The following is a 23,274-nucleotide window of genomic DNA, read 5'->3' as shown; positions in this document are numbered from 1 at the left end:
TGAGTCACTGTTGCCTTTCTATCAGCTCGAACCAGTCTGCCCATTCTCCTCTGACCTCTGGCATCAACAAGGCATTTCCGCCCACAGAACTGCCGCTCACTGGATTTTTTTTCTTTTTCGGACCATTCTCTGTAAACCCTAGAGATGGTTGTGCGTGAAAATCCCAGTAGATCAGCAGTTTCTGAAATACTCAGACCAGCCCTTCTGGCACCAACAACCATGCCACGTTCAAAGGCACTCAAATCACCTTTCTTCCCCATACTGATGCTCGGTTTGAACTGCAGGAGATTGTCTTGACCATGTCTACATGCCTAAATGCACTGAGTTGCCGCCATGTGATTGGCTGATTAGAAATTAAGTGTTAACAAGAAGTTGGACAGGTGTACCTAATAAAGTGGCCAGTGAGTGTAGGACCCATGTGCCATTTTTACATATATTTGTATATGTTTATTCTTTACAGTGTTCAGCTGCAACCTTTAGGCGTTTTTGGAGCAGAATCCACCTGAAAAGGATGGTTTGCACATCGCCCAAGTGTATTTTATGTGGATTTTTGATCCTGTAGAATCCACAACAAAGTACCCAGCGTAAATATACTCTTAGTGTAAAAAAAAAAATAGAGTACTAGAGCAGTAGTAGAGTAGTGCAAGTATTTTTCCAAAATGGGATATGTCTACCAGGGTATGTGCGCACACAGTGTAAAGTCATGAAGGTTACACTGTGGTAAGGTCTTTATAATCCACAATGTATGTACTGTGGTAGATAGAATCACTCAGCTGCACACGGAGGGAGTCACGGGAACACTGCGGCTTTAATGCACTTGGTTTATTAGATACAGCATTGGGGCTGTCCCACACGTCCAGATAATTCCGGTACCGGAATAAATCGGTACCGGAGTTATCCGTGTCCGTGTGCCTAGGAACTCACGTAGGCCATACGTGCAGCACACGTGTGCCGCCCGTATGGCGAGTGGGTACCACACGGAGCGTGTGGTACCCACGCGTGTGGTACCTGCATCGTGCTGAAGCCGCGATTCATATGTTCCCTGCAGCAGCGTTTGCTGCAGAGAAAATATGAATAACAGTGTTTAAAATAAAGATCTATGTGTCCGCCGCCCTCCCACCCCCTGTGCGCCCCCCCCGCTGTTCTGAAAATACTTACCCGCCTCCCTCGCTGCTTCCTGGTCTGGCCGCGGCTTCTAGTGTATGCGGTCACGTGGGGCCGATCATTTACAGTCATGAATATGTGGCTCCACCTCCCATAGGGGCGGAGCCGACTATTCATGATTGTAAATGAGCGGCCCCACGTGACTGCATACAGTAGAAGGCGCGGGGCAGAGAGGAAGGAGTGACAGCCAACGTGGGAGCGGGTGAGTATTTTCAGGACAGCGGGGGGGCGCACAGGGGGTGGGGGCGGCAGACAGATAGATCTTTATTTTAAACACTATTATTCATATTTTCTCTGCAGCAAACGCTGCTGCAGGGAACATATGAATTGCGGCTTCAGCACCATGTGGGGGGGACAGCGCTTACTGTAGCGCTGTCTCCTGCACGCACACGGACCCCAGACGGAGAACGTCCGTGTGAGGTCCGTGTTTTACACGGACCCATTGACTCTATTGGGTCCGTGTAATACGTGCGCTCCCACGAACACTGACATGTCTCCGTGTTTGGCACACGGAGACACGGTCCGCAAAAAATCAATGACATCTGAACAGATGCATTGATTTTTATGGGTCTACGTGTGTCAGTGTCTCCGGTACGTGAGGAAACTGTCACCTCACGTACCGGAGCCACTGACGTGTGAAACCGGCCTTAGCCAACTTTTAAGCACAAAATAAACACGGCCCTCATTGCAAAAACAGCAAAACAAATTGGTAGCACAAGGTACAGTCCATGCATTAGTGGGGCTCAGCCCACTCAGGGTTAGCAATGTCTTTAACAAACACCACGTGCACAAACACTTTCCTGGAGTCCTTCCTCTCCTGACACTCAGCACACCCAGACTGCCTCTGTAGCCCAGATATTTAAGCCCAGACCATGTGACTCCTCCCTCCATGTGACTGACAACACAATTGTGACATCACACAGGTCCTGTCAGGCCATGGCGGTGCCGGCTCTGCAGGTGGAAATAAGTTGTCCCACCCTCTCTATGGATGTAAACATAAAACCAGCCCATGTATGCAACTTTAGCTTAAGCCACACAACACTTAATGTGCTGAAGGAAAATACTCTAGCTTTATATCACCGACGCCATTAAGCGAAGTGACACATATCTCCCCTCCAGTTACCAGTGACTTTGTCACAATACTATGTTCACATTACCTTTTTGGTGTCTAATTTATCCTCTGAATTCAGTATTACCATAAGGCCTCCATTTACATGTCCTTTTTTTACGTACAAGAAAAACTGACCGAGTTTGATCGCTACTTCCAATAGGTGGCGCTATAGAGTTCAAGTCCTCTTTTTCTCTGAAGAGGCAATTTGCATATTACATTTCACAGAGGAGCATTGCACGGCGAATAAGCCTCCTCACCTTGTCAAGCCAGAGCTGGTATGCCACTCTCCATAAGGAGAAACCTAACCCTTTAAACCGCAGTCCAGAGCCTCTCACTTAGCCTAATCTCATGCTTCTCACTGACAAGGGCCAAGAGCCCGAAACACCGTGTCTGTGAATTGAGATACTGATTTTGCTCTTATTGTAAAGATTATAAGGGATAACTCAGGAGACTCTTTGCATGGAACAAGACAACTACAGGACACAGTTTTATAAGTGGTAAAGTCTATATTATCAAACGGTGATTCAAACAGGTGCAGAGAGAAACTCAAGTCCACAACACTTGGTGCAAATATCAAATGCAGCTCCGCAGTCTATAGGAAACTTCAGAGGAAAATGCAATCACGCAGAAAGTCCATGAAGCACAATTATTCTTGAGAATACTTGACACGAATAAGTCCTTGGTAGTCCAAACAAGGATAGATATGCTTATAAGGCAGTTCAAATAATATCTTAGCACAACCAGGGAGGCCTGGGTAAAAGTCTCAGATTTAAGCAGAGCAGCAACAGCTTACATGTCCAGCAAATGCAGATGGAAACAAACAAAAGCAGCCAGATGGAGGATTACTGGAAACCGATGTATGCAGCAGAAACTCAGAGCTGAGTTGCAGGATCTCCACACAGGTTCACAGGAGCAGGTGCAGGTGCAAAGCCAGGGAGTCATCAGGAGCTGGATGCAAGGCAGAATACTCTAGCACAGACTAAAGGCTGGGTTGGAGTTATATAGCAGGAAGACACAGTGCACATGAGACCAAAGACGCCATCTTGGAAAAGGGCAGTAATGCACAAAAGGTAATCAAAATGTTCAGAGTCCTGACACTTATCCTGTCATATTGCAAGACTCGTTAAAGGGTTGATTGTGACTTGTAGGATCGCTACTTCCCACAGATGGTGCTATAGAGTTCAAGACCTCTTTTTCTCTGAAAAGGCAATTTGCATATCGAGTTTGATTAGTGACTTTTTGTCCGCTTCATTTGAGTCTAGTCCGAGTGTCATTTAGTCTTTCTCATACATAAATAAGGAAAAAAATATTCTGTGCCATCTAATTTTTTTCACAGACTTGCATTACCAATTCTGATCTGACATTCGGAACAACATCAGACATGTCTCCACAATTTTGCAAGGACCCTTGATCCACTTAAAATCAGACATGTGAACAGCTCCATTCACTATTGTAACTACGAGTCCTACCTGTGAAAAACACGAATAGCACTCATATAGATGTGTGAATGAGGATAAATGTAAGCCCCAGAGCATTTCTTTGCATAGAATTGTGGTCAGTCTGTGTAAGGCCGGTTTCACACGTCAGTGGCTCCGGTACATGTGACAGTTTTCTCACGTACCGGAGACACTGACACACGTAGACACATTAAAATCAATGTGTCTCTGCACATGTCAGTGATTTTTCGCGGACCGTGTGTCCGTGTGCAAAACACGGAGACATGTCAGTGTTCGTGGGAGAGCACGGATCACACGGACCCATTAAAGTCAATAAGTGCGTGTCAACCCGTACTGCACATAGATGCCGTCCGTGTGCCGACTGAGGACCACACGGACCGTGCAGGAGACAGCGCTAGAGTTAAGCGCTGTCCCCCCTGCGTGTGGTGCTGAAGCCGGCATTCATTCCTTCTCCCCAGCAGCGTTCACTGGAGAGAAGGAATGAAAAATCAAGTTTTTTTTAGTGTTTAAAATAAAGTTCCTGGTCACCTCCCGCCTCCCACCCCCTGTGCGCCCGCCCACTGGCATTAAAATACTCACCCAGCTCCCGCGATGCTTCCTCTCAGCGCCGGCAGCTTGTCCTGTGTGAGCGGTCACGTGGTACCGCTCATTACAGTGATGAATATGCGGATCCACCTCCCATAGGAGGGCTTGTTTACACGTCGTGTTTTTACCAATCTCCCCTCCCTTCCCAGCTCTGTTTTTTACATCAAAAAGCACAGCATTTTACCGTAACAGCAAAATGAATGAGGTTTCTGAAATCTCATGCACACGCTGCTTATTTTTTCCTTGCAGATTTGAAGCACTTTCTTTTGTGTAGCATGTCAATTCTCTCAGCGCTTCTTGCAGCATTTTTCACCCACACTGATGTTAGGGGGGAAAGAGGCATCAAAAACATGGGCAAAAATGGTTCAGTTTACTCAGGGTTTTTCCTGTCAAGCGACAAATGTTTGGTGCAGAAATGTCTGCTGCATATACTGTACTTAGCATGCGCATGTACCATAATAGTTTTTAATTAAATGGATAATTGGAATTTTCTTATTGGATTTTGTACATCAGCAACCTTTGAATTTCAGATCTTGCACATGATATTTGTAGGATTGGAAGAGCAAACATTTCAAAATAACTGACACGTCGGAACTTGCAGCTTATATGTTCTCACCACTGCTTACTATGCAAAAATAACATCAGAGTGTGATATGTATATTGCCAAAAGAATTTGGCAATATACTTATCAATGTAAATACCTTTATGCCACAAAATGACAGAAGTATTCTAGGGGTGACACCTTTATTGGTTAACCAGAAGAATTATATTTGCAGCTTTCAGAACACAGCGGCTCCTTCATCAGGCGGGTTTACAAATGAATTACAGAGACAAGAGCACAACATTTAAGAGATATTACAACAGGACATTTGGGTATAGGGTGGATGGGGCGATGCTTCCTAAAGATAAGACAAGAGATTCAAGTTAAGGTTTTTGTTACAAATGGAGAGGTGGATGAATATCAGGGTGCTGATGGGCTTCTGGGTGAACTAGAGGGCTTGCAATGCCATAAAGTGAAGCCTATTAGATCCTCCCTTAAACAGGACCTGGAAGGCTGCTTGTGCTCTTGGCCGTATTTTTAGTCCGAATACGATCCAACAAAACATCGGATTGCACTCGGACCAATGTGGGACTGTGCAGATGTCAGATATTTTCCTCAGATCTGGCTGGTCTAAGGAAAAAAAAATCACTGCATACCCGAATTTCTTCTTCAGGTCAAACTTGACCATCCAAGTCTATGTAAAAACATTGGACTGCACTCAGATGCCAAGACGCATGAAAGCTGTGGTTAAAAATCATGGTTATTCCACAAAATATTAATTTCTGAACTGTTCCGGAGGTAAAACATTAGTATTGTTGTTTCTAAATTATTATGAACTTGTTTTCTTTGCATTATTTGAGGTCTGAAACCACTGGAGTTTTTTTTTCATTTTGACCATTTTTCTTTGTCAGAAAAAAATACAAAATGTATTGCTTGGAAATTCAGAGACATGTTGTCAGAAGTTTATAGAATAAAAGAACAATTTACATTTTGCTCAAAAATATATCTATAAAGAAAAATATCAGCCATACTGAACATTTTGCAGTGGCCTCTTAATTTTTGCCAGAGCTGTAAATTGTAAAAAAGTGTTAAAAATACCCAATAAAAAAAAGTTTTATTTTCGAAAACAAAATAATAAAAAAAAACCAGTACGTTTGGTATCAAAGCTTATATTATATCCTATTATTTATGCTGCATGGTGAAACAAAAAACAAACAACGCATTTATATTTTTATATACCCATCTTACCAAATATGGAATAAAAAGTGAAAAACATTTCTTAAGTCCCCAAAACTGATCCTAATGTAAACTACAACTTATACACCAAAATGAATGTTGACTTTTATTCTTTTATACTCAATGGTGAGCAGTGGTTTAAAAAATAATTAAAACCTAGAATTGCTGTGTTTTTCATGTAATAAACAGTTGTACAGTATGAAAACAGTGATAAGTGCACTGACAAATATAAGTCATCCTTTTATTTTATTTATTTATCCTGCAAAAATCCAAGATACAGTAAAGGAAATACTATATAAGATATTATGACACGTAAATGCATTTCTTTATAAAAAAATAAAAAAAATGCTTCATCCTAAAGGCCCAAAATATACCTTTCCTAAAAAGTAGTTTATAGGGTTTGTCTGATACCTATATAATGCCCTTTTATAAATGTCTGACTTTAAGCCATAACCACTTTTGTAATTTGCTTTATTATAAAATTCCTTAACATTCTCTATATACAGATATTCCCAATATCTGTTTTTATTTTTCCTTTATGACAATTTGAGAGGAATCTCAAACAGGACATCATAGGATAGCTTGTATCACCCTCCCGGAAACATGATGTCATCAGGGGATAGCACTGCTTTCACTTTAGCATCTGTCGTCATCATCCCCTTTTGATGTCCTGTTTCAACCAGAGCTTCTTTTCCCACTGTCCGTATCTTCATTCGCCGCCATGTCTTTACGTGAAATGGAATGTTACCAGGGGTCAGTGATAGAAGCAGGGTAAGTGACAGCTGTGCCACCCTCTGATGATGATGATTCATTTGAGTGCGGTGACAGAAGCTGTGGGGTGGTGCTGCTGCCACTCACACTCACTTCATCTCATTTCAGGGAAAAGAAGTGGCGGTGACTAAAGACGTGAACAGTGAAAAAACAAGCTGTGGTCACTTGTCAATCACCACACTACTAAAACAGGGCATCATAAAGGGATGGCGGTGACAGAATCTTTGGTAAGTGGCCGCAGTGCCACCCCCTGATGATGACCTTTTCGAGGTGGAGTGGTGGATCTTTAACATTGCTGAAACTTCTGAAATGTAAATTCTACTTGGCCATGTACACATGCAATGTATTTGCAGCGTTTTTTTATGGAAATCAAAAGCAGCTTTTCAAAGCACTAACAAAAGCTGTGAGATATCAGAAATCTCACTTTTTTTTGTTTGTTTTTTTTCACTGAATTTCATAACTACAGCATTTGTGAAATCTGCAAAATGTCAATTCTTTCAGAGGTTTTGCAGTGTTTTCCCACCCATAGAAGGCAATAAGAGAAAAAATGCAATAAATGTGAATAAAGCTAACTTTTTTAAACACGTATGTAGACAAAGCCCATGTAATGCACACCCAAAAACACAGTCGCAAAGAGGCTGCAAAAACGCGACAGAATGCGCAATTTGTAAGCAGCGTTTTTATTGCTAAGGCCTCTTTCACACTTCCGTTTTTACAATCTGCATATGATCCGTCAAAATGTTGAAATGATGGATCCTGTGCAGGTTATAAAAAAACAGGTGCACTAGGCTCGTTTTACTGACGGACCCGTCAAGGCTGTGTGCGCCTGTTGTGTATGCTTCTTAGCAGCGGTTTTCCGCTGCGAAAATGCATACACAACTCATGTTAAAAATAAAAACCAAAATAAAAAATCGCAATATTCTCACCTTCCGGCGTCCCGCGCAGCGTTACCGATGCTCCCGGCAGCTGGCGTTCCCAGTAATGCCTTGCGTTACAATGACCTCTGATGATGTCGTGGTCTTGCGAGACCGCGACGTCATTGGGTCATTTTGCAAGGCATTACTGGGAACGCCAGCTGCCGGGAGCATCGCGAGCATCGGTAACGCTGCGCGGGACGCCGGAAGGCGTTTTTTAACATTATATCTTTTTACTATTGATGCTGCATAGGCAGCATCAATAGTAAAAAGAGAGAGCGAGCGAGAGAGAATTTCCCTGACGGGAAATTCTTCCGCTCATGCTCAGTTTGAAAGACGGCTTCCGCCGATGGATTCCTGCTTTTCACAGTCAGCGACGGATCCTGTGCCCATAGGCTTCCATTATAGCCAACGACGGGCAGCGCAGGATCCGTCGCTGGGCGATTTCCCGACATGCCGAAAAAACGTTCCTCTGTGCGTTTTCTCCGCCCGACGGACAGCAATTTTACGATGGATCCAGTGCACGACGGATGAAACGTGTGGCCATCCTTCACAATCCGTCGCTAATACAAGTCTATGAGAAAAAACGCATCCTGCGGGCAAAATCGCAGGATCCAGTTTTTTTTCACAAAACGGCACATTATGACGGGAGATGAAAGACGGAAGTGTGAAAGAGGCCTAAGAGAGCAGGTTTTGGCTGCAAAAAGAAACACCGCTACGTGTGAACATAGACTTTATATTCTCTCTATTTGCACTTCTTTGCAAATTCTTTAGCGTACCTGTCATCGGCTTGCATCCATTGTATATTAGTGCCTTATTTATGATTGCCTTTGCCCCTCTTTTTAGTCCAGTTTTGTTCCTTCTTTTGTTTGCATCCATTATTCTATTTGCTCCTTTTTTGGCATAATAAAATAAACATCAGCCAGTATGTCAAGACAAAAAAGTTAAGTGACTTAACCCCCACTCGCACCACAAGTGATGAATCGGGGTGTGTGCTAACCGAGTGTCTTCTGTGTGCTCAATAAATATGTGCGAGTCCTCGCAGCTGAATGTCTCACAACAGCCACAACACATACAGGGATTGGCTAACAAACAGTCAATCCCTCCATGTATTGCGATTGTAGAACAGCCGTGAGACATTCAGCTGCGGAGACTCACAGATATTTTTCGATCACGCAGAAGACAGTCAGTTAGCAGACGAGCATGCTCGGATAATGCTTTTATCCGAGCATGTTTGCCCATTTTTAGTCGGGAACTATTTTTTGTTCAAATCACCGATCTGGTCCTCATTGCATCTTTTCATCACCGCCACAAGCACTGAAATCTCTGGGCCTCTCACGCTATGTAGGGACTTACAGCCATGATGAAGCCCTGGGAGGTTCAGCACAAGCATAAAAAGGTCATCACAACATGACATCCCAGGTCCTGAGTGGCCAACCTGACTTTTCATTTTTTCTAGACAGCCTATCAAAAAAATCACGGACAGACAATATTTTTTACGGACACATTATAAAACCATAATAAATCACTAAGATTATATGTGATGCATATCTAACGCCCATAATTCTGATGAGAAGACCTCAGCTGCATTCACTGTAAAATGATAATTACAGCAAAATTAATCTTTATACACTCCTTCAGTTTCAAAAAAATGGACGCCCTAATTTTTTTTTTTACGGATTGTCCTGGAATGTTTGGTCTGTTGGCAACCCTGCCCAGGTCTCATCAGAGCCGGAACAGTACAGGGATTTCAGAGCTCACGATGGCGATCAGAAGATGTGATGAGGAGCGGAAAGGCTGAGGAGGTGAGCAGTAAAGTGAGTAGACATTTTTATTGTTTTACTTTTTGATAGCCTGCTACGGTTCAAAGAAATGACATCCACTGGCCGCCAAATTGCTGAATTCGCACCTAAACGAATTATGAAAAAGTCTGCATCTTGGCTGATTTTTGTAATATTTGAGTTCAATTCCACTGGAATATATTTACTCATTTCTACTGACTATAGATGTTATTCTGGATAGTCATAACTTGTTAAAGTGACAGCCATTTTACATTTTTTGCACTTTAGATTTTTCCATAATGAATCGTAGCGATCATCAGGAACATTTGGACAATCATTGAATTCTATAGAATTATATAAACAGTGGTAGAGTTCTACCAGGACCATTCACTACAAGAACTCTTTACGTTTAGTGTTACCCCCATTTTTTGGATAGTAATAGGCAAGCAAGGCCCTCACTCCTTATGTACGAATTAGTAAACTATGGGGCCAATTCTTTAAGTCACTTACTATGAATCTGTCATAAACACCTTAATATGTTGCAACATTTTTTGTGCAACTAGGCAGTTGTGCAAAAATTTTGCGACTTTTGCTCTTCACATGCCGCCAGTCCTATCCAGCTATGCCAATATGGGTGGGACATGGGCAGGTTCACGCCCGCCCATCAAGTTAATCACAAGGTACATGTTAAAAGTGGCGTAACTTGCATCAGAAGCGACCATTTCTGGTGGCATGCTAGGTATCAGACACATCTGATTCATTAAGCGACACATACCGCTTAACAAATATGTTATACCAGTCTTAATAAATGTCCCCTATTGTGTTACTCTGTAATGTCTGATATTGTTTGTACATGTACCTATCTGATTTGTGAAACCAACCACACCAACCAAAAACATGGATAGGCAAAAAGTACATCTCAAGCAGAAAATCAGTAAAATCTGATTTTGCAAAGTGCCGCAGAATATGCTGGCTTTATAGAAATAAAATTATTTTTACATTTGGTAATCTCAAGTGCCAATCATCAGTTGTGTTGAACTCAATTACACCTGGGATTCTTCCCAAGAACTTACGGTGTTGCAATGTATCGCCGTAAGATGTGCGCATATCCAAGAACAGCTGCTTTCTGCAGCTGACTGGTGATTTTTCTCAACATTAACGCATTGTAATGCTTCCCAAAACTTTTGGGCATATCACCCAGTATGCCGATAATGACTTGTACCACAGTTCCTGGTTTGTGCCATTGTCTTTATACCTTTGATTTTCAGGTGTTAACATTTTTTCAGCCTATCCCATTTCTTTTTTCTCGACTCTATCTTGTGGTATTGCTCTGATTATCAGAACAATTCTGCATATGTGTCTCGAGTCACGAGGCTTGCGCAGAACCCTCCCGTGGCTTCAGAGCTGGAAGAATTTTATTGTGATAGGAGGGGATCAGAACATGCAACGAAGACCAGATGAGTGATGGTTAAAAGAAGAGGAACTAGAGAGGTGAGTATAAGGATTTTTTTAAATATCATATTTATTATGCTCTAGGTATGTAAAGATACCAAAGCATAACAACAAAGACATTAACATTTGCGAAGAATAACTTCTCCATGAATTGAATTTCTCAGGAAAATCTGTGCAAACAGGTGAATTCGGCTTTTGCCTGATCTGCTTATTTCTATTGACTATCCCCGAAATTGTCTGCCAGTGCATGCTTTTCTTTATCATCTTGTAGTAGTCCTCTGTAATATTTTCTGGGCAGGTACAGTTTGTCAACATCAGTGGGTATTAAGCATAGTGAATAGCCATCAACTGTTTCATTTTCAATTTTCCAATTCAGCTCGAGTCCAATTGACTTAAGTAAAGTATTGTCTAGATGTTTATGGTGTTGCCACAATTTAATTTCACCTTTAGTATTTTCTGCACTTTTTACTTACGGTATATGTTGTACGTGCTTGCCCCTGTTTGATGACCTAAAGAATGCCCACTTACTTATAGGCTTCACTTTGATTGTTCTTAATCATTTGTCCATGTGGTATTTCAAAATCCTTGCTGATGTCTTTGGTGAGAATTGAACGCAAGACTTAAAAGCAACAGTGTAAATGACTGAGCTACTGTTTTGCCAGTTGTCATCCAATCACCAGTTTCATCCTACTGTAGAATTCCATTAATTTATTTGGCACATACTGGATGTAGGTGGTCTGATATTAGTGCCAGAAAACTTGTAGTTTAGCTTTACCCAGATAACTCCAATTTTTGTCTCTTTCCATTTAACTTTTGCATTTATGATTTTCGATATAATTTTTTTACAGAAACTTTTGTCAATGTTTTTGATCCATTTTACTTTTGGTTTTGCCAAATATCATTCCAGAATTGTATTGTTTATTCTTTATTTGGGTTTTCACATTTTATGCTGTTGTTACCATTTATGCTTTGGTAAAACAGTTTTTGATCTGAATTAAATAGCTGATATTCCTTGTACTGGATAACTCTCTTCATATTACTCAATTTTCTTGGATTTTGCTGTTATCTATCTATATAAATAATCGCCAGTTGGGACTTCCAGCCACTGTCCCCGAATCCCATAAGGCACCGCGGCAATGTCACTTGCGCAGATGCAGTTTGTGGCCACAAGGCTACGAATGGCCCCTGCGCAAGTGACATACACATCTCCGCTATTCCAACGCAGGTGCAGTAACAGCCACGTCGTTACTACGCATGCGCGGTAATAGCGGTGCTGCGTGGGTGTCCAGCGCTGCCCGGGGCTCTGCCAACATTTTGCGACAGGCCATGTTTGTATAAACAATACAATTCTGGAATGATATTTGGCAAAACCAAAAGTAAAATGGATCAAAAACATTGACAAAAGTTTCTGTAAAAAAATTATATCGAAAATCATAAATGCAAAAGTTAAATGGAAAGAGACAAAAATTGGAGTTATCTGGGTAAAGCTAAACTACAAGTTTTCTGCACATCAGAGCCCCCCTCATCCCTGCCTGTGGCCTGCAGCATCACCCCACTCCTGCCTCCAGCAGCGACCCTGGGACCCCGCTTCACCGCAGCCACTACCCCGGGAAGCAATAAGATGCAAGGATTATAAGAAACCACCATTTTAATAAATAATAGTTTTTTTCTTATTTTTCTCCTCAAAACTTGGGGTGCATTTTATAATCCGGAGAGTCTTATAATCCAAAAAATACGGTATGTTGGAAAGCGCACACGGTGTGAGACATGTCCGCTGCTCCTGTCAGCACCACTAAGCTTTGAGCATACACAGATGTTAATTTCACCGCACTGCCGATGCGATAGAATCGGGCCTATTTCTAGTAGTTTCATAATTTGCAGTGCTTCATCAATTTTCCTCGTGTTTAGCAAGTACTTTTTTGTCAACCACTTCTTCATCTTCGCATTCTTGTATTTTTGCTCTTTCATATTCTTCAAATTACTGGCAAAGGATCTTTTTGATTTGTAACTCCAATCCAAGTTCCCATTTTAGCTCAGATGTTCTTTGGCACTCGTTTCAGTGCAGTTCATTTGCTGCATGACATAATGCTTTATTTGTTATGTAGACGCATACTACATAGGATACTGTTATTACATGACACTGATGCAGTGTTGCGATTTTTATGGCTAATGCTATGATTCATTGTAATTCTCTTCGAGTGAAGGTTATGGGAGAATTGGCAGCTGGGCAGGTAAGTGTTGCAGTGAGTCAGCCCTGCAACTGGGCCGAGTCTTGGGAGATGCTACCAGGTTCATTGTTCAGTTCAAATTGTATTGTACATGCAATAGACTCTAATTTTAGAGTGTTTCCTACGTGTTTCAGCCTGCGTGCAATGTACACTATAAATTGGTGCAGTTGGCAGAATAAAGTGTCCTGCTGGGGAGCTGATATGTGCGTGCCATGTTGCTATGTGAGTCAGTGAAGAGGAAGTAGCAGAAAAAGACAGAGCTTTTGCAATTCAGTAGTAGACAGCACAGTGGATCGGGCAGCAACAGAAGAGGTGTAGAAAGGGGCCACATTGGTGGAGAAGAAAGTCACGGACGTGCGAGCAGTCCAGAGCCAGGAACATTCCTTGCTGAGGCCCAGTCAGACATTGGGCCCAGTGAGGCTGTTCTATGAGATTGAAATTGAAATATTAACTACAGCAAGAAGATCCATCGTGCAGTCTGATGAAGGACTGGTCTTTGCAGTGGAGATAGCGGTGACCACTGAGCAGTCAGCCACGGTTGCGGAGTCTGATTCTAAAGAGCTAGGATTAGGCCAGAAGGGCTGTGAGGTTGAAAACAAAATGGCAGGGATGACACCCAAGATGGGTGGTGTAACAAAGGAAGCTACCCCACTTGTGCCGGTTGCACCTTGAGATATAAGTGAAGTTCTGTGGACCCTCTAAGGTAGCTAACACTGATGTGGCGAGTCAAGCTTTGTGTGGTTCCTGCAGTCCTGTTCCAGAGTTCCTGTCATGTTTGGCCCTACAGGCCAAAAGTAATTGAAGCTTTGACTGTGCCAGCGCTAATCTAATAATCTAGTGCCCTTTCCAGGTGAATAGAGGCGGCCATGTGTTGGAAAGTTCCACACCCTCAACAAGGACTTTATTCAGCTAAAGACTGTATATATTTTAAAGGACTTTATGCTTTCTTAGAGGACTATGTTCTGGGAAAAAAAAGTTTGTATGTGTAACACCCCAGGGTCCTGGTTGTTACAGTGGCATTGCTTTCCTCACAGGGAGAGTGATGTCACGCTTGGAGGTGAGGGAAGATCTCTTCTATCAGGTAATAACAAAGCACACAACATGTTCACACTCCAGGCCAGAAGGGAGAGCTCTAAACCTGGTTTAGGGGGAACTCCCCTATAAATACATTCTGGTCTGGAGGTTAAGAGAGTTTTCAGTTAGTAAGTGCCAGACAGCAGACTGGAGCAGTCTGAGGCAGAGAGACGTGTATGGGGCCTACAATACCACCGCACTATGAGGAAGGCTTTCATCTCCACCTGGTAGAGGGGACTCTGAACTTGCTTCCAAGCCGGTCGGACCCTGCCTGTACCTGTGATCTAGTGCCCTGGACTGTGGATACCTGAAGTCTCCAGTAAACCAGGTAAAGAGACCGCAAACCTGTGTGTCTCATTCTTTACCGCACCATTCACCATCTTCACCTGTACACCGGGAGCCCTGGGGACCTACTTTGCCTGTGGGAAGTTATAAAATCTTAGCTGCCATAACATCACCCCAGAGGACCCCTTTAAGCAGCGTCGGTCCCCACTGACCGAATACCACAGGTGGCGTCACGAACATAAACTTTATTCACCAAACCCCCTTAAAGGGAACCTGTTACCCCCAAAATCGATGGTGAGGTAAGCTCACCGCCATCAGGGGCTTATCTACAGCATTATGTAATGCTGTAGATAAGCCGCCGATGTTACCTGAAAGAGGAGAGGTCACCGCTGCGATGGGCGTATCGGGTCCGGTACAGCGCCTCCCATCTTCATTCCATGACGTCCTCTTCTGGTCTTCACGCTCCGGCGCAGGCGTACTTTGTCTGTCCTGTTGAGGGTAGAGCAAAGTACTGCAGTGCGCAGGCGCCGGAAAGGTCAGAGGGGCCCGGCGCCAGAGCGCACCTGAGACACCCATTTGACCAGACCGCAGCAGGACCGCCCCTGGGTGAGTATAATCTAACCTCTTTTTCTCCTCTTTCATGTAACATCGGGGGCTTATCTATAGCATTACAGAATGTTGTAGATAAGCCCCTGATGACGCTGAGCTTACCTCACCATTGATTTTGGGGGTGACAGGTTCCCTTTAAAAGACCTCTCTAATTGGGTGCCCAGGGCCATGGACCGGTTTGCAGCCACCGTGACATCCCCTTTAAGTACTGGATCCGGTACTGAATACCCCTACTGCCCTGGTGGGCGACTCATATGCCTAGAGACTATCATAGTCTTGGAGACTATAATGTCACTAATTTAGGACAATTTTTATGCTTTATCGTAAACCAAGGAAGAAAATGAAGACGTCAAGAAAGCTATGCAGTATAATGTATTTGCTTTGTGTGGCTATGCTGCTTTATATTTCATATTTTTCAGGTACTGGTTGCTGAGGTGGGCAACTGTTAAAGAGGGGTGTGTAAAGGAGTGGTTAGTGCCCCCTGAAGCGATTTTCTGTTTAATTCTTTTTTTTTTTGTTATGTAGCAGCACGATATACTGTTATTACATGACACTGATGCAAAGTATTGTCATTTTATGGTTATGGTTCATTCTAATCCCCTTTATATGAAAGCTGTGGGAAAAGAGGTAGTTTGGCAGATAATAATTCTAGTGAGTCAGCCCTGCAGCTGGGAGGAGTAGTGGGAGCTGTTATTAGGCTCAGTGTTTAGTTCACATTGTACTGTATATATAGCAGATTCTAGGTGTAGTGCATGTTTCCTATGTTGGGCACTGTAGGGTGATCTGTGAGCACTGCTTACTGCTCATTGTTGAGACTTGAGGCATTAAGGATTGTGACAGGGTCACTGGCGCCATATGTGAGGGGACATATACTGTATGTGTCTCAAAGGTTATTATCCTGCGTGATGTGACAGCCATAAGTTTTCCTCCTGCATGATATGTGCTGGGAGTAAGGCTGTGTGCCCTCTGCGCCGACCGCGACAAAATGCAACATGTTGCGTTCGATGCAGGTTGGCGCAGCATGTAAACGACGCATGATGCGGAGGCATCTGCATACATACGCATGGCCTGCATACCCAATGTTAAAGATAGGGTACGCAGGACGTAGGCGGAGCTGAAGAAAGAGGCGCAGCAGTGGGCGGGGCTCAATGGAGGAACTACGCAGCCCTCCGAAAATCCCTCGTCGCAAATGTGAAACCAGCCTTACCCATGCACATTGATACGACTTTTATGGATCATTTTCAATAAGACTTCTATTTTTTACTACACTGGATTTTTCCCCCGTTTTTCTCCATGATTCCTTGACTGCAGCACTGCAGGTTCCTTTTTTTGCATATTTCCCAGAGACTTTGACCTAAAAGTGTTCCTGTGTCTACCTCGGGAGCAGCTTAGTGAGCCGAGCTTCCACAGTATATAGAAGATACAGTTAGAAGGGAATGGTTTAGTATGTTAATTGACCCCTAGGTTTTGTTACAGTTCAGCTGGGGATTAAGATTTGCAGAGAAAAGAACAGAGGAGCTACGAGTATAAACCGCAGACTAAGTGGGAGTGAAAGGAGAAGGCAGTATGGATCCTAGACACCACACAACATCCTTGATGCTCTGGGAAGTGGATGAAATGGAGCGTAGAGCTCTGCTTTCAATGGGTGCAGCTGCGAACCCAAAAAGATATTGCTTTGGGTTTGTGGGGAAACCTGAAAGAGCAGAAGGTGAAGTTATGGGGCCCATGAGTCGGGGGGCTTGGTGCTAGTGCGGGCTCTGCCGCCGCCCCCCCTGTGTTTTAAACTGTTTTAAATACTCACCTCTCATCATCCCCGCTGGCCACAGGTCCGGTCTCTTCTGCGTCTTCTCACTCTGTGAGCAGAGAGGTGAAAAGTGCAGACTAGAGAGCCAGAATAGGCTGAAGACACCGGAGCTGAGGAGACCGGAGCTGCAGCCAGCGGGAAACAAGGAGAGGTAAGTATTTGATTATTTATTTTTTATGTATGGAGCCCATTCTGTATGGAGCATTATATAGGATCATTTATTATGTATGGAGCATTACATAGGGCCCATTATTCTGTATGGAGCATTACATAGGGCCCATTATTCTGTATGGATCAATACATGGGTCCATTATTCTGTTTGGAGCATTATATACAATCCATGGTTCTGTATGGAGTATTATATGGAGTTGTATGTATTATATGACGGGTTTTCCGGAACTGAAAAACTGACCCTAAAGTTCATAGTTTCAGAACAGCTCATTTAAGTCTTGGTCTTCTCATAATTAATAAATATCTGCTTTTACGCACCAATTCTGTAACCAGAGGTTTTAGTAAGAAATTTTTATTTTACTCACTAGTGTAGCATCATTAATTAGCTTGTTACAGACATCATCACTCACAATCTCATTTCTTTATCAGGATGTCTTTGGGTGTGGGAGGAAACTCACACAATCTCTATACCGATGTTGTCTTTGGAAGGATTTGAACCCAGGATTGCAAGTTAAGGCATTATTTAGACACCTGTTTTTCACATCAGGTCAGGGCCGTTATACTGATTATAATGCTAGCTGGGTGATGAAATCTGTCTTGTGGTTGTTGTTTAATCTTTATTTTCAGTTTAGAGTTAATGATATGCCCGTGCTCCAGGGCGACCTGTGGGGGGTCTTCATGTGGTGCTCTGATTAGATATTCACTAGTATCCCTCAGTGATCTGCCCCCTAGTTTACATAATGAATATTATATATATATATGTATATATATATATATATATATATATATATATATATATATATATATTTAACCCCTTCATGACCTTGGGATTTTCCTTTTTTCCGTGTTCGTTTTTCGCTCCCCTCCTTCCCAGAGCCATAACTTTTTTATTTTTCCATCAATTTGGCCATGTGAGGGCTTATTTTTTGCGGGACGAGTTGTACTTTTGAACGACATCATTGGTTTTACCATGTTGTGTACTAGAAAACGGGAAAAAAATTCCAAGTGCAGTGAAATTGCAAAAAAAGTGCAGTCCCACACTTGTTTTTTGTTTGGCTTTTTTGCTAGGTTCACTAAATGCTAAAACTGACCTGCCATTATGATTCTCCAGGTCATTACGAGTTCATAGACACCTAACATGACTAGGTTATTTTTTATCTAAGTGGTGAAAAAAAATTCCAAACTTTGCTAAAAAAAAAAAAATTGCGCCATTTTCCGATACTCGTAGCATCTCCATTTTTCATGATCTGGGGTCGATTGAGGGCTTATTTTTTGTGTGCCGAGCTGGCGTTTTTAATGATACCATTTCGGTGCAGGTACGTTCTTTTGATCGCCCGTTATTGCATTTTAATGCAATGTCGCGGCGACCAAAAAAACATTCTGGCGTTTCGACTTTTTTTCTCGCTATGCTGTTTAGCGATCAGGTTAATGCTTTTTTTTATTGATAGATCGGGCGATTCTGAACCCGGTGATACCAAATATGTGTAGGTTTGATTTTTATTATTGATTTTTTTTGATTGGGGCAAAAGGGGGGGGGTGATTTAAACTTTTATATTTTTTTTATTTTTTTCACATTTTTTTTTTACTTTTTTTTTTTTTTTTAACTTTTGCCATGCTTCTATAGCCTCCATAGGAGGCTAGAAGCTGGCACCACTCGATCGGCTCTGCTACATAGCAGCAATCTGCTGTTCGCTGCTATGTAGCAGAAATGCAGGTGTGCTGTGAGCGCCGACCACAGGGTGGCGCTCACAGCTACCGGTGATCAGTAACCATAGAGGTCTCAAGGACCTCTATGGTTACAATGCTGAAGCATCGCCGACCTCCGATCATGTGACAGGGGTCGGCGATGCGATCATTTCCAGCCGGCCGGAAGCGGTAGTTAAATGCCGCTGTCTGCGTTTGACAGCGGCATTTAACTAGTTAATAGGCGTGGGCAGATCGCGATTCTACCTGTGCCTATTACGGGCACATGTTAGCTGTTCAAAACAGCTGACATGTCCCGGCTTTGATACGGGCTCACTGCCGGAGCCCGCATCAAAGCGGGGCTTCTGACCTCGGACGTTCTATCCCGTCCGAGGTCAGAAAGGGGTTAAGAAAAAAAAATCTCCTTCTGCAGGCAGGCGCGGTGCCTGCGCTGCACCATGATCGCATCCATATTGTGCATTTAATTATTCTTTTTGATGGTATTCATAAATTCCTTTAAAAAAAATTCAGTTTCTGATGTCAGCGCAAGCGCCATGGGAAAATTTCCCACGGCGCTCATGCTGATGTCACATAGGTGAAGTGAGGTCATTGGCTGTGAACTCCAAGGACATGTCTCACAGCACTGCGAGCAGGAGAACTTTCCCACACTCGCGGTGCCTTCAGGCAGGTAATAGGAGTTCACAGGGAGACACTGGCTAGCAGAAGCAGATGCTGCTCAGTGTTTCTCTGTTGGATGACAGGCTAAGCTAGACCCATCATGGGACAAATGGATTATCATCTTTTCTGCAGAAAGGTGAGGAATTTGTTTTTTTAACTCTTTTGCAGAAGAGAATGGCGTTGATAGACTGGCAAGGTTGTAAGTATGGTTTAATTAAGATTTATTAGAGGAGTCTGTCATTCTTTCAATTAAAGGACTTTTTCTAGGTGTGTGTGTTTTTATACAATATGACTATGGGGTTACTAAAGGGAGTGTCTTATTGACGCCTCTCCATTACTGACCTTGGGGCTTGATATCCCCTGATAATACAAAGGTGACATTAAATCCCCCCCAACTATCACCCCACTTTCCACCGCTACAAGGCAAGTGAAAGGGGGAAGAGCGAGGCTAAGTGCCGTAATTAGCACATCTTAGATATGCGCCTTTTCTGGGGTGACTGAGAGTTGATGTTTTTAGCCGGAGGGACAGCATCCATGGCCCCTTCCTAGGCTATTAATATCAGCTTGCAGCTGTCTGCATAGCCTTTGCTGGTTATTAATTATAGGGGGACACTATGTCATTTTTTTTTTAGGGTCCCCCATTTTAATAGCCACTAAAGGGTAAGTATACAGCTGTAAGCTGATATTAATAGCCTGGGAAACTCCGTGGGTATTACCCCCTTCAAAGGCTATAAACATCGGCCCCCAGCCATCGGCTTTCCCTCAGCTGGTTACAAAAATTGCGCAGGAGCTTACTCCATTTTTTTTTCTGAAAAATTATCTTTTATTAATTAAATACATATACAGTAAGCTGCACACACACTGTACCAATTGTATATGTCACTATATATCTATCTATTCTATGTGTATTTACTGTATGTAAGCCATCTAATATAACCTGTCTGTTCCTGCAGTGATTTTACAGTACACGGCAGATGAATTTCTGGCTTTTCTTCTATCTATGTAATATATACAGTACAGACCAAAAGTTTGGGCACACCTTCTCATTTAAAGATTTTTCTGTATTTTCATGACTATGAAAATTGTATATTCACACTGAAGGCATCAAAACTATGAATTAACACATGTGGAATTATATACTTAACAAAAAAGTGTGAAACAACTGAAATTATGTCTTATATTCTAGGTTCTTCAAAGTAACCACCTTTTGCTTTGATGACTGCTTTGCACACTCTTGGCATTCTCTTGATGAGCTTCAAGAGGTAGTCACCGGAAATGGTTTTCACTTCACAGGTGTGCTCTGTCAGGTTTAATAAGTGGGATTTCTTGCCTTATAAATGGTGTTGGGACCATCAGTTGTGTTGTGCATAAGTCTGGTGGATACACACCTGATAGTCCTACTGAATAGAGGCAAGAAAAAAAGCAGCTAAGTGAAGAAAAACGAGTGGCCATCATTACTTTACATATTGGCCGGATTGTGCCTGAAACAAAAAGCCTGATGTGTGAAAGTAGCCTTATATTAAATAGCCAGTATCTGTCTCTAACAGTCGGAGCTGAATTCCAGAGGCAGCTTTAACCTTATAAATGCCGCTGTCAATCTCTAACAGCAGCATTTAAATGAAACACACACTGCTGCCCGCGTGTGCTGGCGCAGTTCGGAGCCCTGTGACACGATCGCAAGGCCATCTTACTCCTCCGACGAAACTCATCACTGTCAAGCTTTCGACTTTCTGCTATTATACTTATGGTTGTACCTTAACTAGAAAAACAGAGTAGCAAAGAACCACTGAAAAATAAATATGCAAATAGTTATTATTAGAAAATCACATAAAAAACTAGATGCAATACATATAAACATAACAGGATAACAAATGAAGGAGACATGAAGGTAGGCAAAGAGAAGGCTGGGGGTCAGTATAAGACCTGGGGAAGCAACGTAAAAAAGGATCACAATAAAGGTGCATACAAAGGGCAAGTAGGAGACACTGTAGATAATTGTAGGATATACCTATGTACCAATAACATAAAATGCCATAAGAAGAAGCACCTGCTTACCCATGGTAGGTCAAAACTGCTACAGCCTTCATTGTGGCCACTGACGTGCGTTTCACGTGCTTGCTTCATCAAAGCCTTATACAAGTATATATATAAGTTGTGCCTTATACACATGTGTACAATGATATGTCATTGAATGATTGGACAAGTATAATTATTGGTTGTTTATGTAAAAATGTATTAAATTTGGATTTTACCTCTGTGATATGTTTTTTGCCGCCAAGTATTTCTTGATAGTGGATTTCAAATTGGAAACTGTAGATTCCAATCTGAGGAATGTATAGTTCAATGCTGTTTACATGCAATCTATGTGCTAGTAGATGTTAAAATCAGTATTGTTGTCACCTAACAGAAGTGTGATCACCAAAAGCTCAAATATCCATATAAGCATAAGTCAAAGATGGCCTTTGTGCATCTCACTGTTATTTTGAGAACCATAGCTAGGCTCAATACTTCCATAGTTTCTTCATTGAGGTGGCTTCATCACAAGCTTTGTCAATTTTCAAGTAAAGTAATGGTCTAGCAAGCAGAAACCATTATCGTGAATGCCACAATCTGTATCTGCCGTATTTGGGATGTGTTGTTTTCTGGAGTTGTGTTTTTCTGTTAATATAATTAAACAGAGAAATGTACGACCTTAAGCTACAAGTCTGCAGTTACTCTATATGTCATTGTGTGCTGCGCCGGGAGCAGCGGGCCCGTGACCACTAGTATGCAATTTGTATACATGCGGTCACACGCCAACTAGACATGTGCAGCCTCGCTCAATGCAAGTTTACTGCTGAGCATGTCTAGTTGGAATGTGGCCAGAAGTATGCAAATCACATACTTGCGGTCACATGACCGTCTTTTCCCGGCGCTGGCACTGAAGAATCCTGACAGTGCTCGTACTGAAAGAATTCACGAGTCTGCAGTCAAATATAGGAAATGGAGTTTTATTTGTAAAAGTGATTGTCCATTTCAATGATGACTTTTTTCTTTTTCTTTTTGTATAATAGATAAGTAGACCATCCCTCATCCTGATAGGTGTAGACATGTCTTCTGATCCCACCACACCAACGCAACCCCTGCAGTCCCCGAAGTCGCCAGTAGCTCTGTCATACCCATTCCACCGAGAAGGGAGTCGACTTTGGGAGAGAAGTCACCTTTTTCTAGGAGAACTGCCAAGCCCTCTACCAACTAAGAGAACTCGTACATATTCAGCGTATGTATTAAAGCTGTATATTACAGTGATGATTTATTTTTTTAACAATTTGTGGTTTTGATTTTCTAACATTGTTAATTGCATATAACTTAAATGGACATTTGAACAGTAAATGATATAATTGGAGTACTTCTATGTTGAGAGCCCAGGGCTTGTCCTCTGCAAGTCCAGTTCTGAAATGAACTACATTTACATAGAGCATATAATGGTACATTTTATTACCTAACATTTCACAAATTAATGTTGCCATGTCAACAGCCAAGGATGCTAGCTGTAATTGGCATCCCGCTGCAATGCCATGTATCAGGAATAACGCTGAACTTGTTTATTTTTTTTAAGCATTTACAATGACAATAAAAAGTCTACACACCTTGTTAAACTGCTCTGTTTTGTCATGTAAAAAAATACCAAGAAGAATAATTTCAGAACTTTTTCCACCCTTAGTGTCACCCATAACCTGTACAAATCTGT

General features: G+C 42.4%; 1 protein-coding gene across 3 annotated transcripts in view; it reads left to right on the top strand.

The window, feature by feature from the left end:
• Positions 1 to 23,274, top strand: part of CSDC2 (cold shock domain containing C2) — a 43,460-nt gene that overhangs the window by 10,714 nt on the left and 9,472 nt on the right. For all 3 annotated transcript variants that reach the window (XM_077277967.1, XM_077277966.1, XM_077277968.1), the window contains exon 2: positions 22,598 to 22,803. In XM_077277967.1, the coding sequence (XP_077134082.1) occupies positions 22,634 to 22,803 (170 nt within the window). In that variant the 5' untranslated portion in view covers positions 22,598 to 22,633. The remainder of the gene's footprint in view (positions 1 to 22,597; positions 22,804 to 23,274) is intronic.

The sequence above is a fragment of the Ranitomeya variabilis genome, chromosome 8 (genome assembly GCF_051348905.1).
Source record: "Ranitomeya variabilis isolate aRanVar5 chromosome 8, aRanVar5.hap1, whole genome shotgun sequence".
Classification (NCBI taxonomy): Eukaryota; Metazoa; Chordata; class Amphibia; order Anura; family Dendrobatidae; genus Ranitomeya; species Ranitomeya variabilis.
This window is presented reverse-complemented; position numbering and strand designations above follow the sequence as displayed.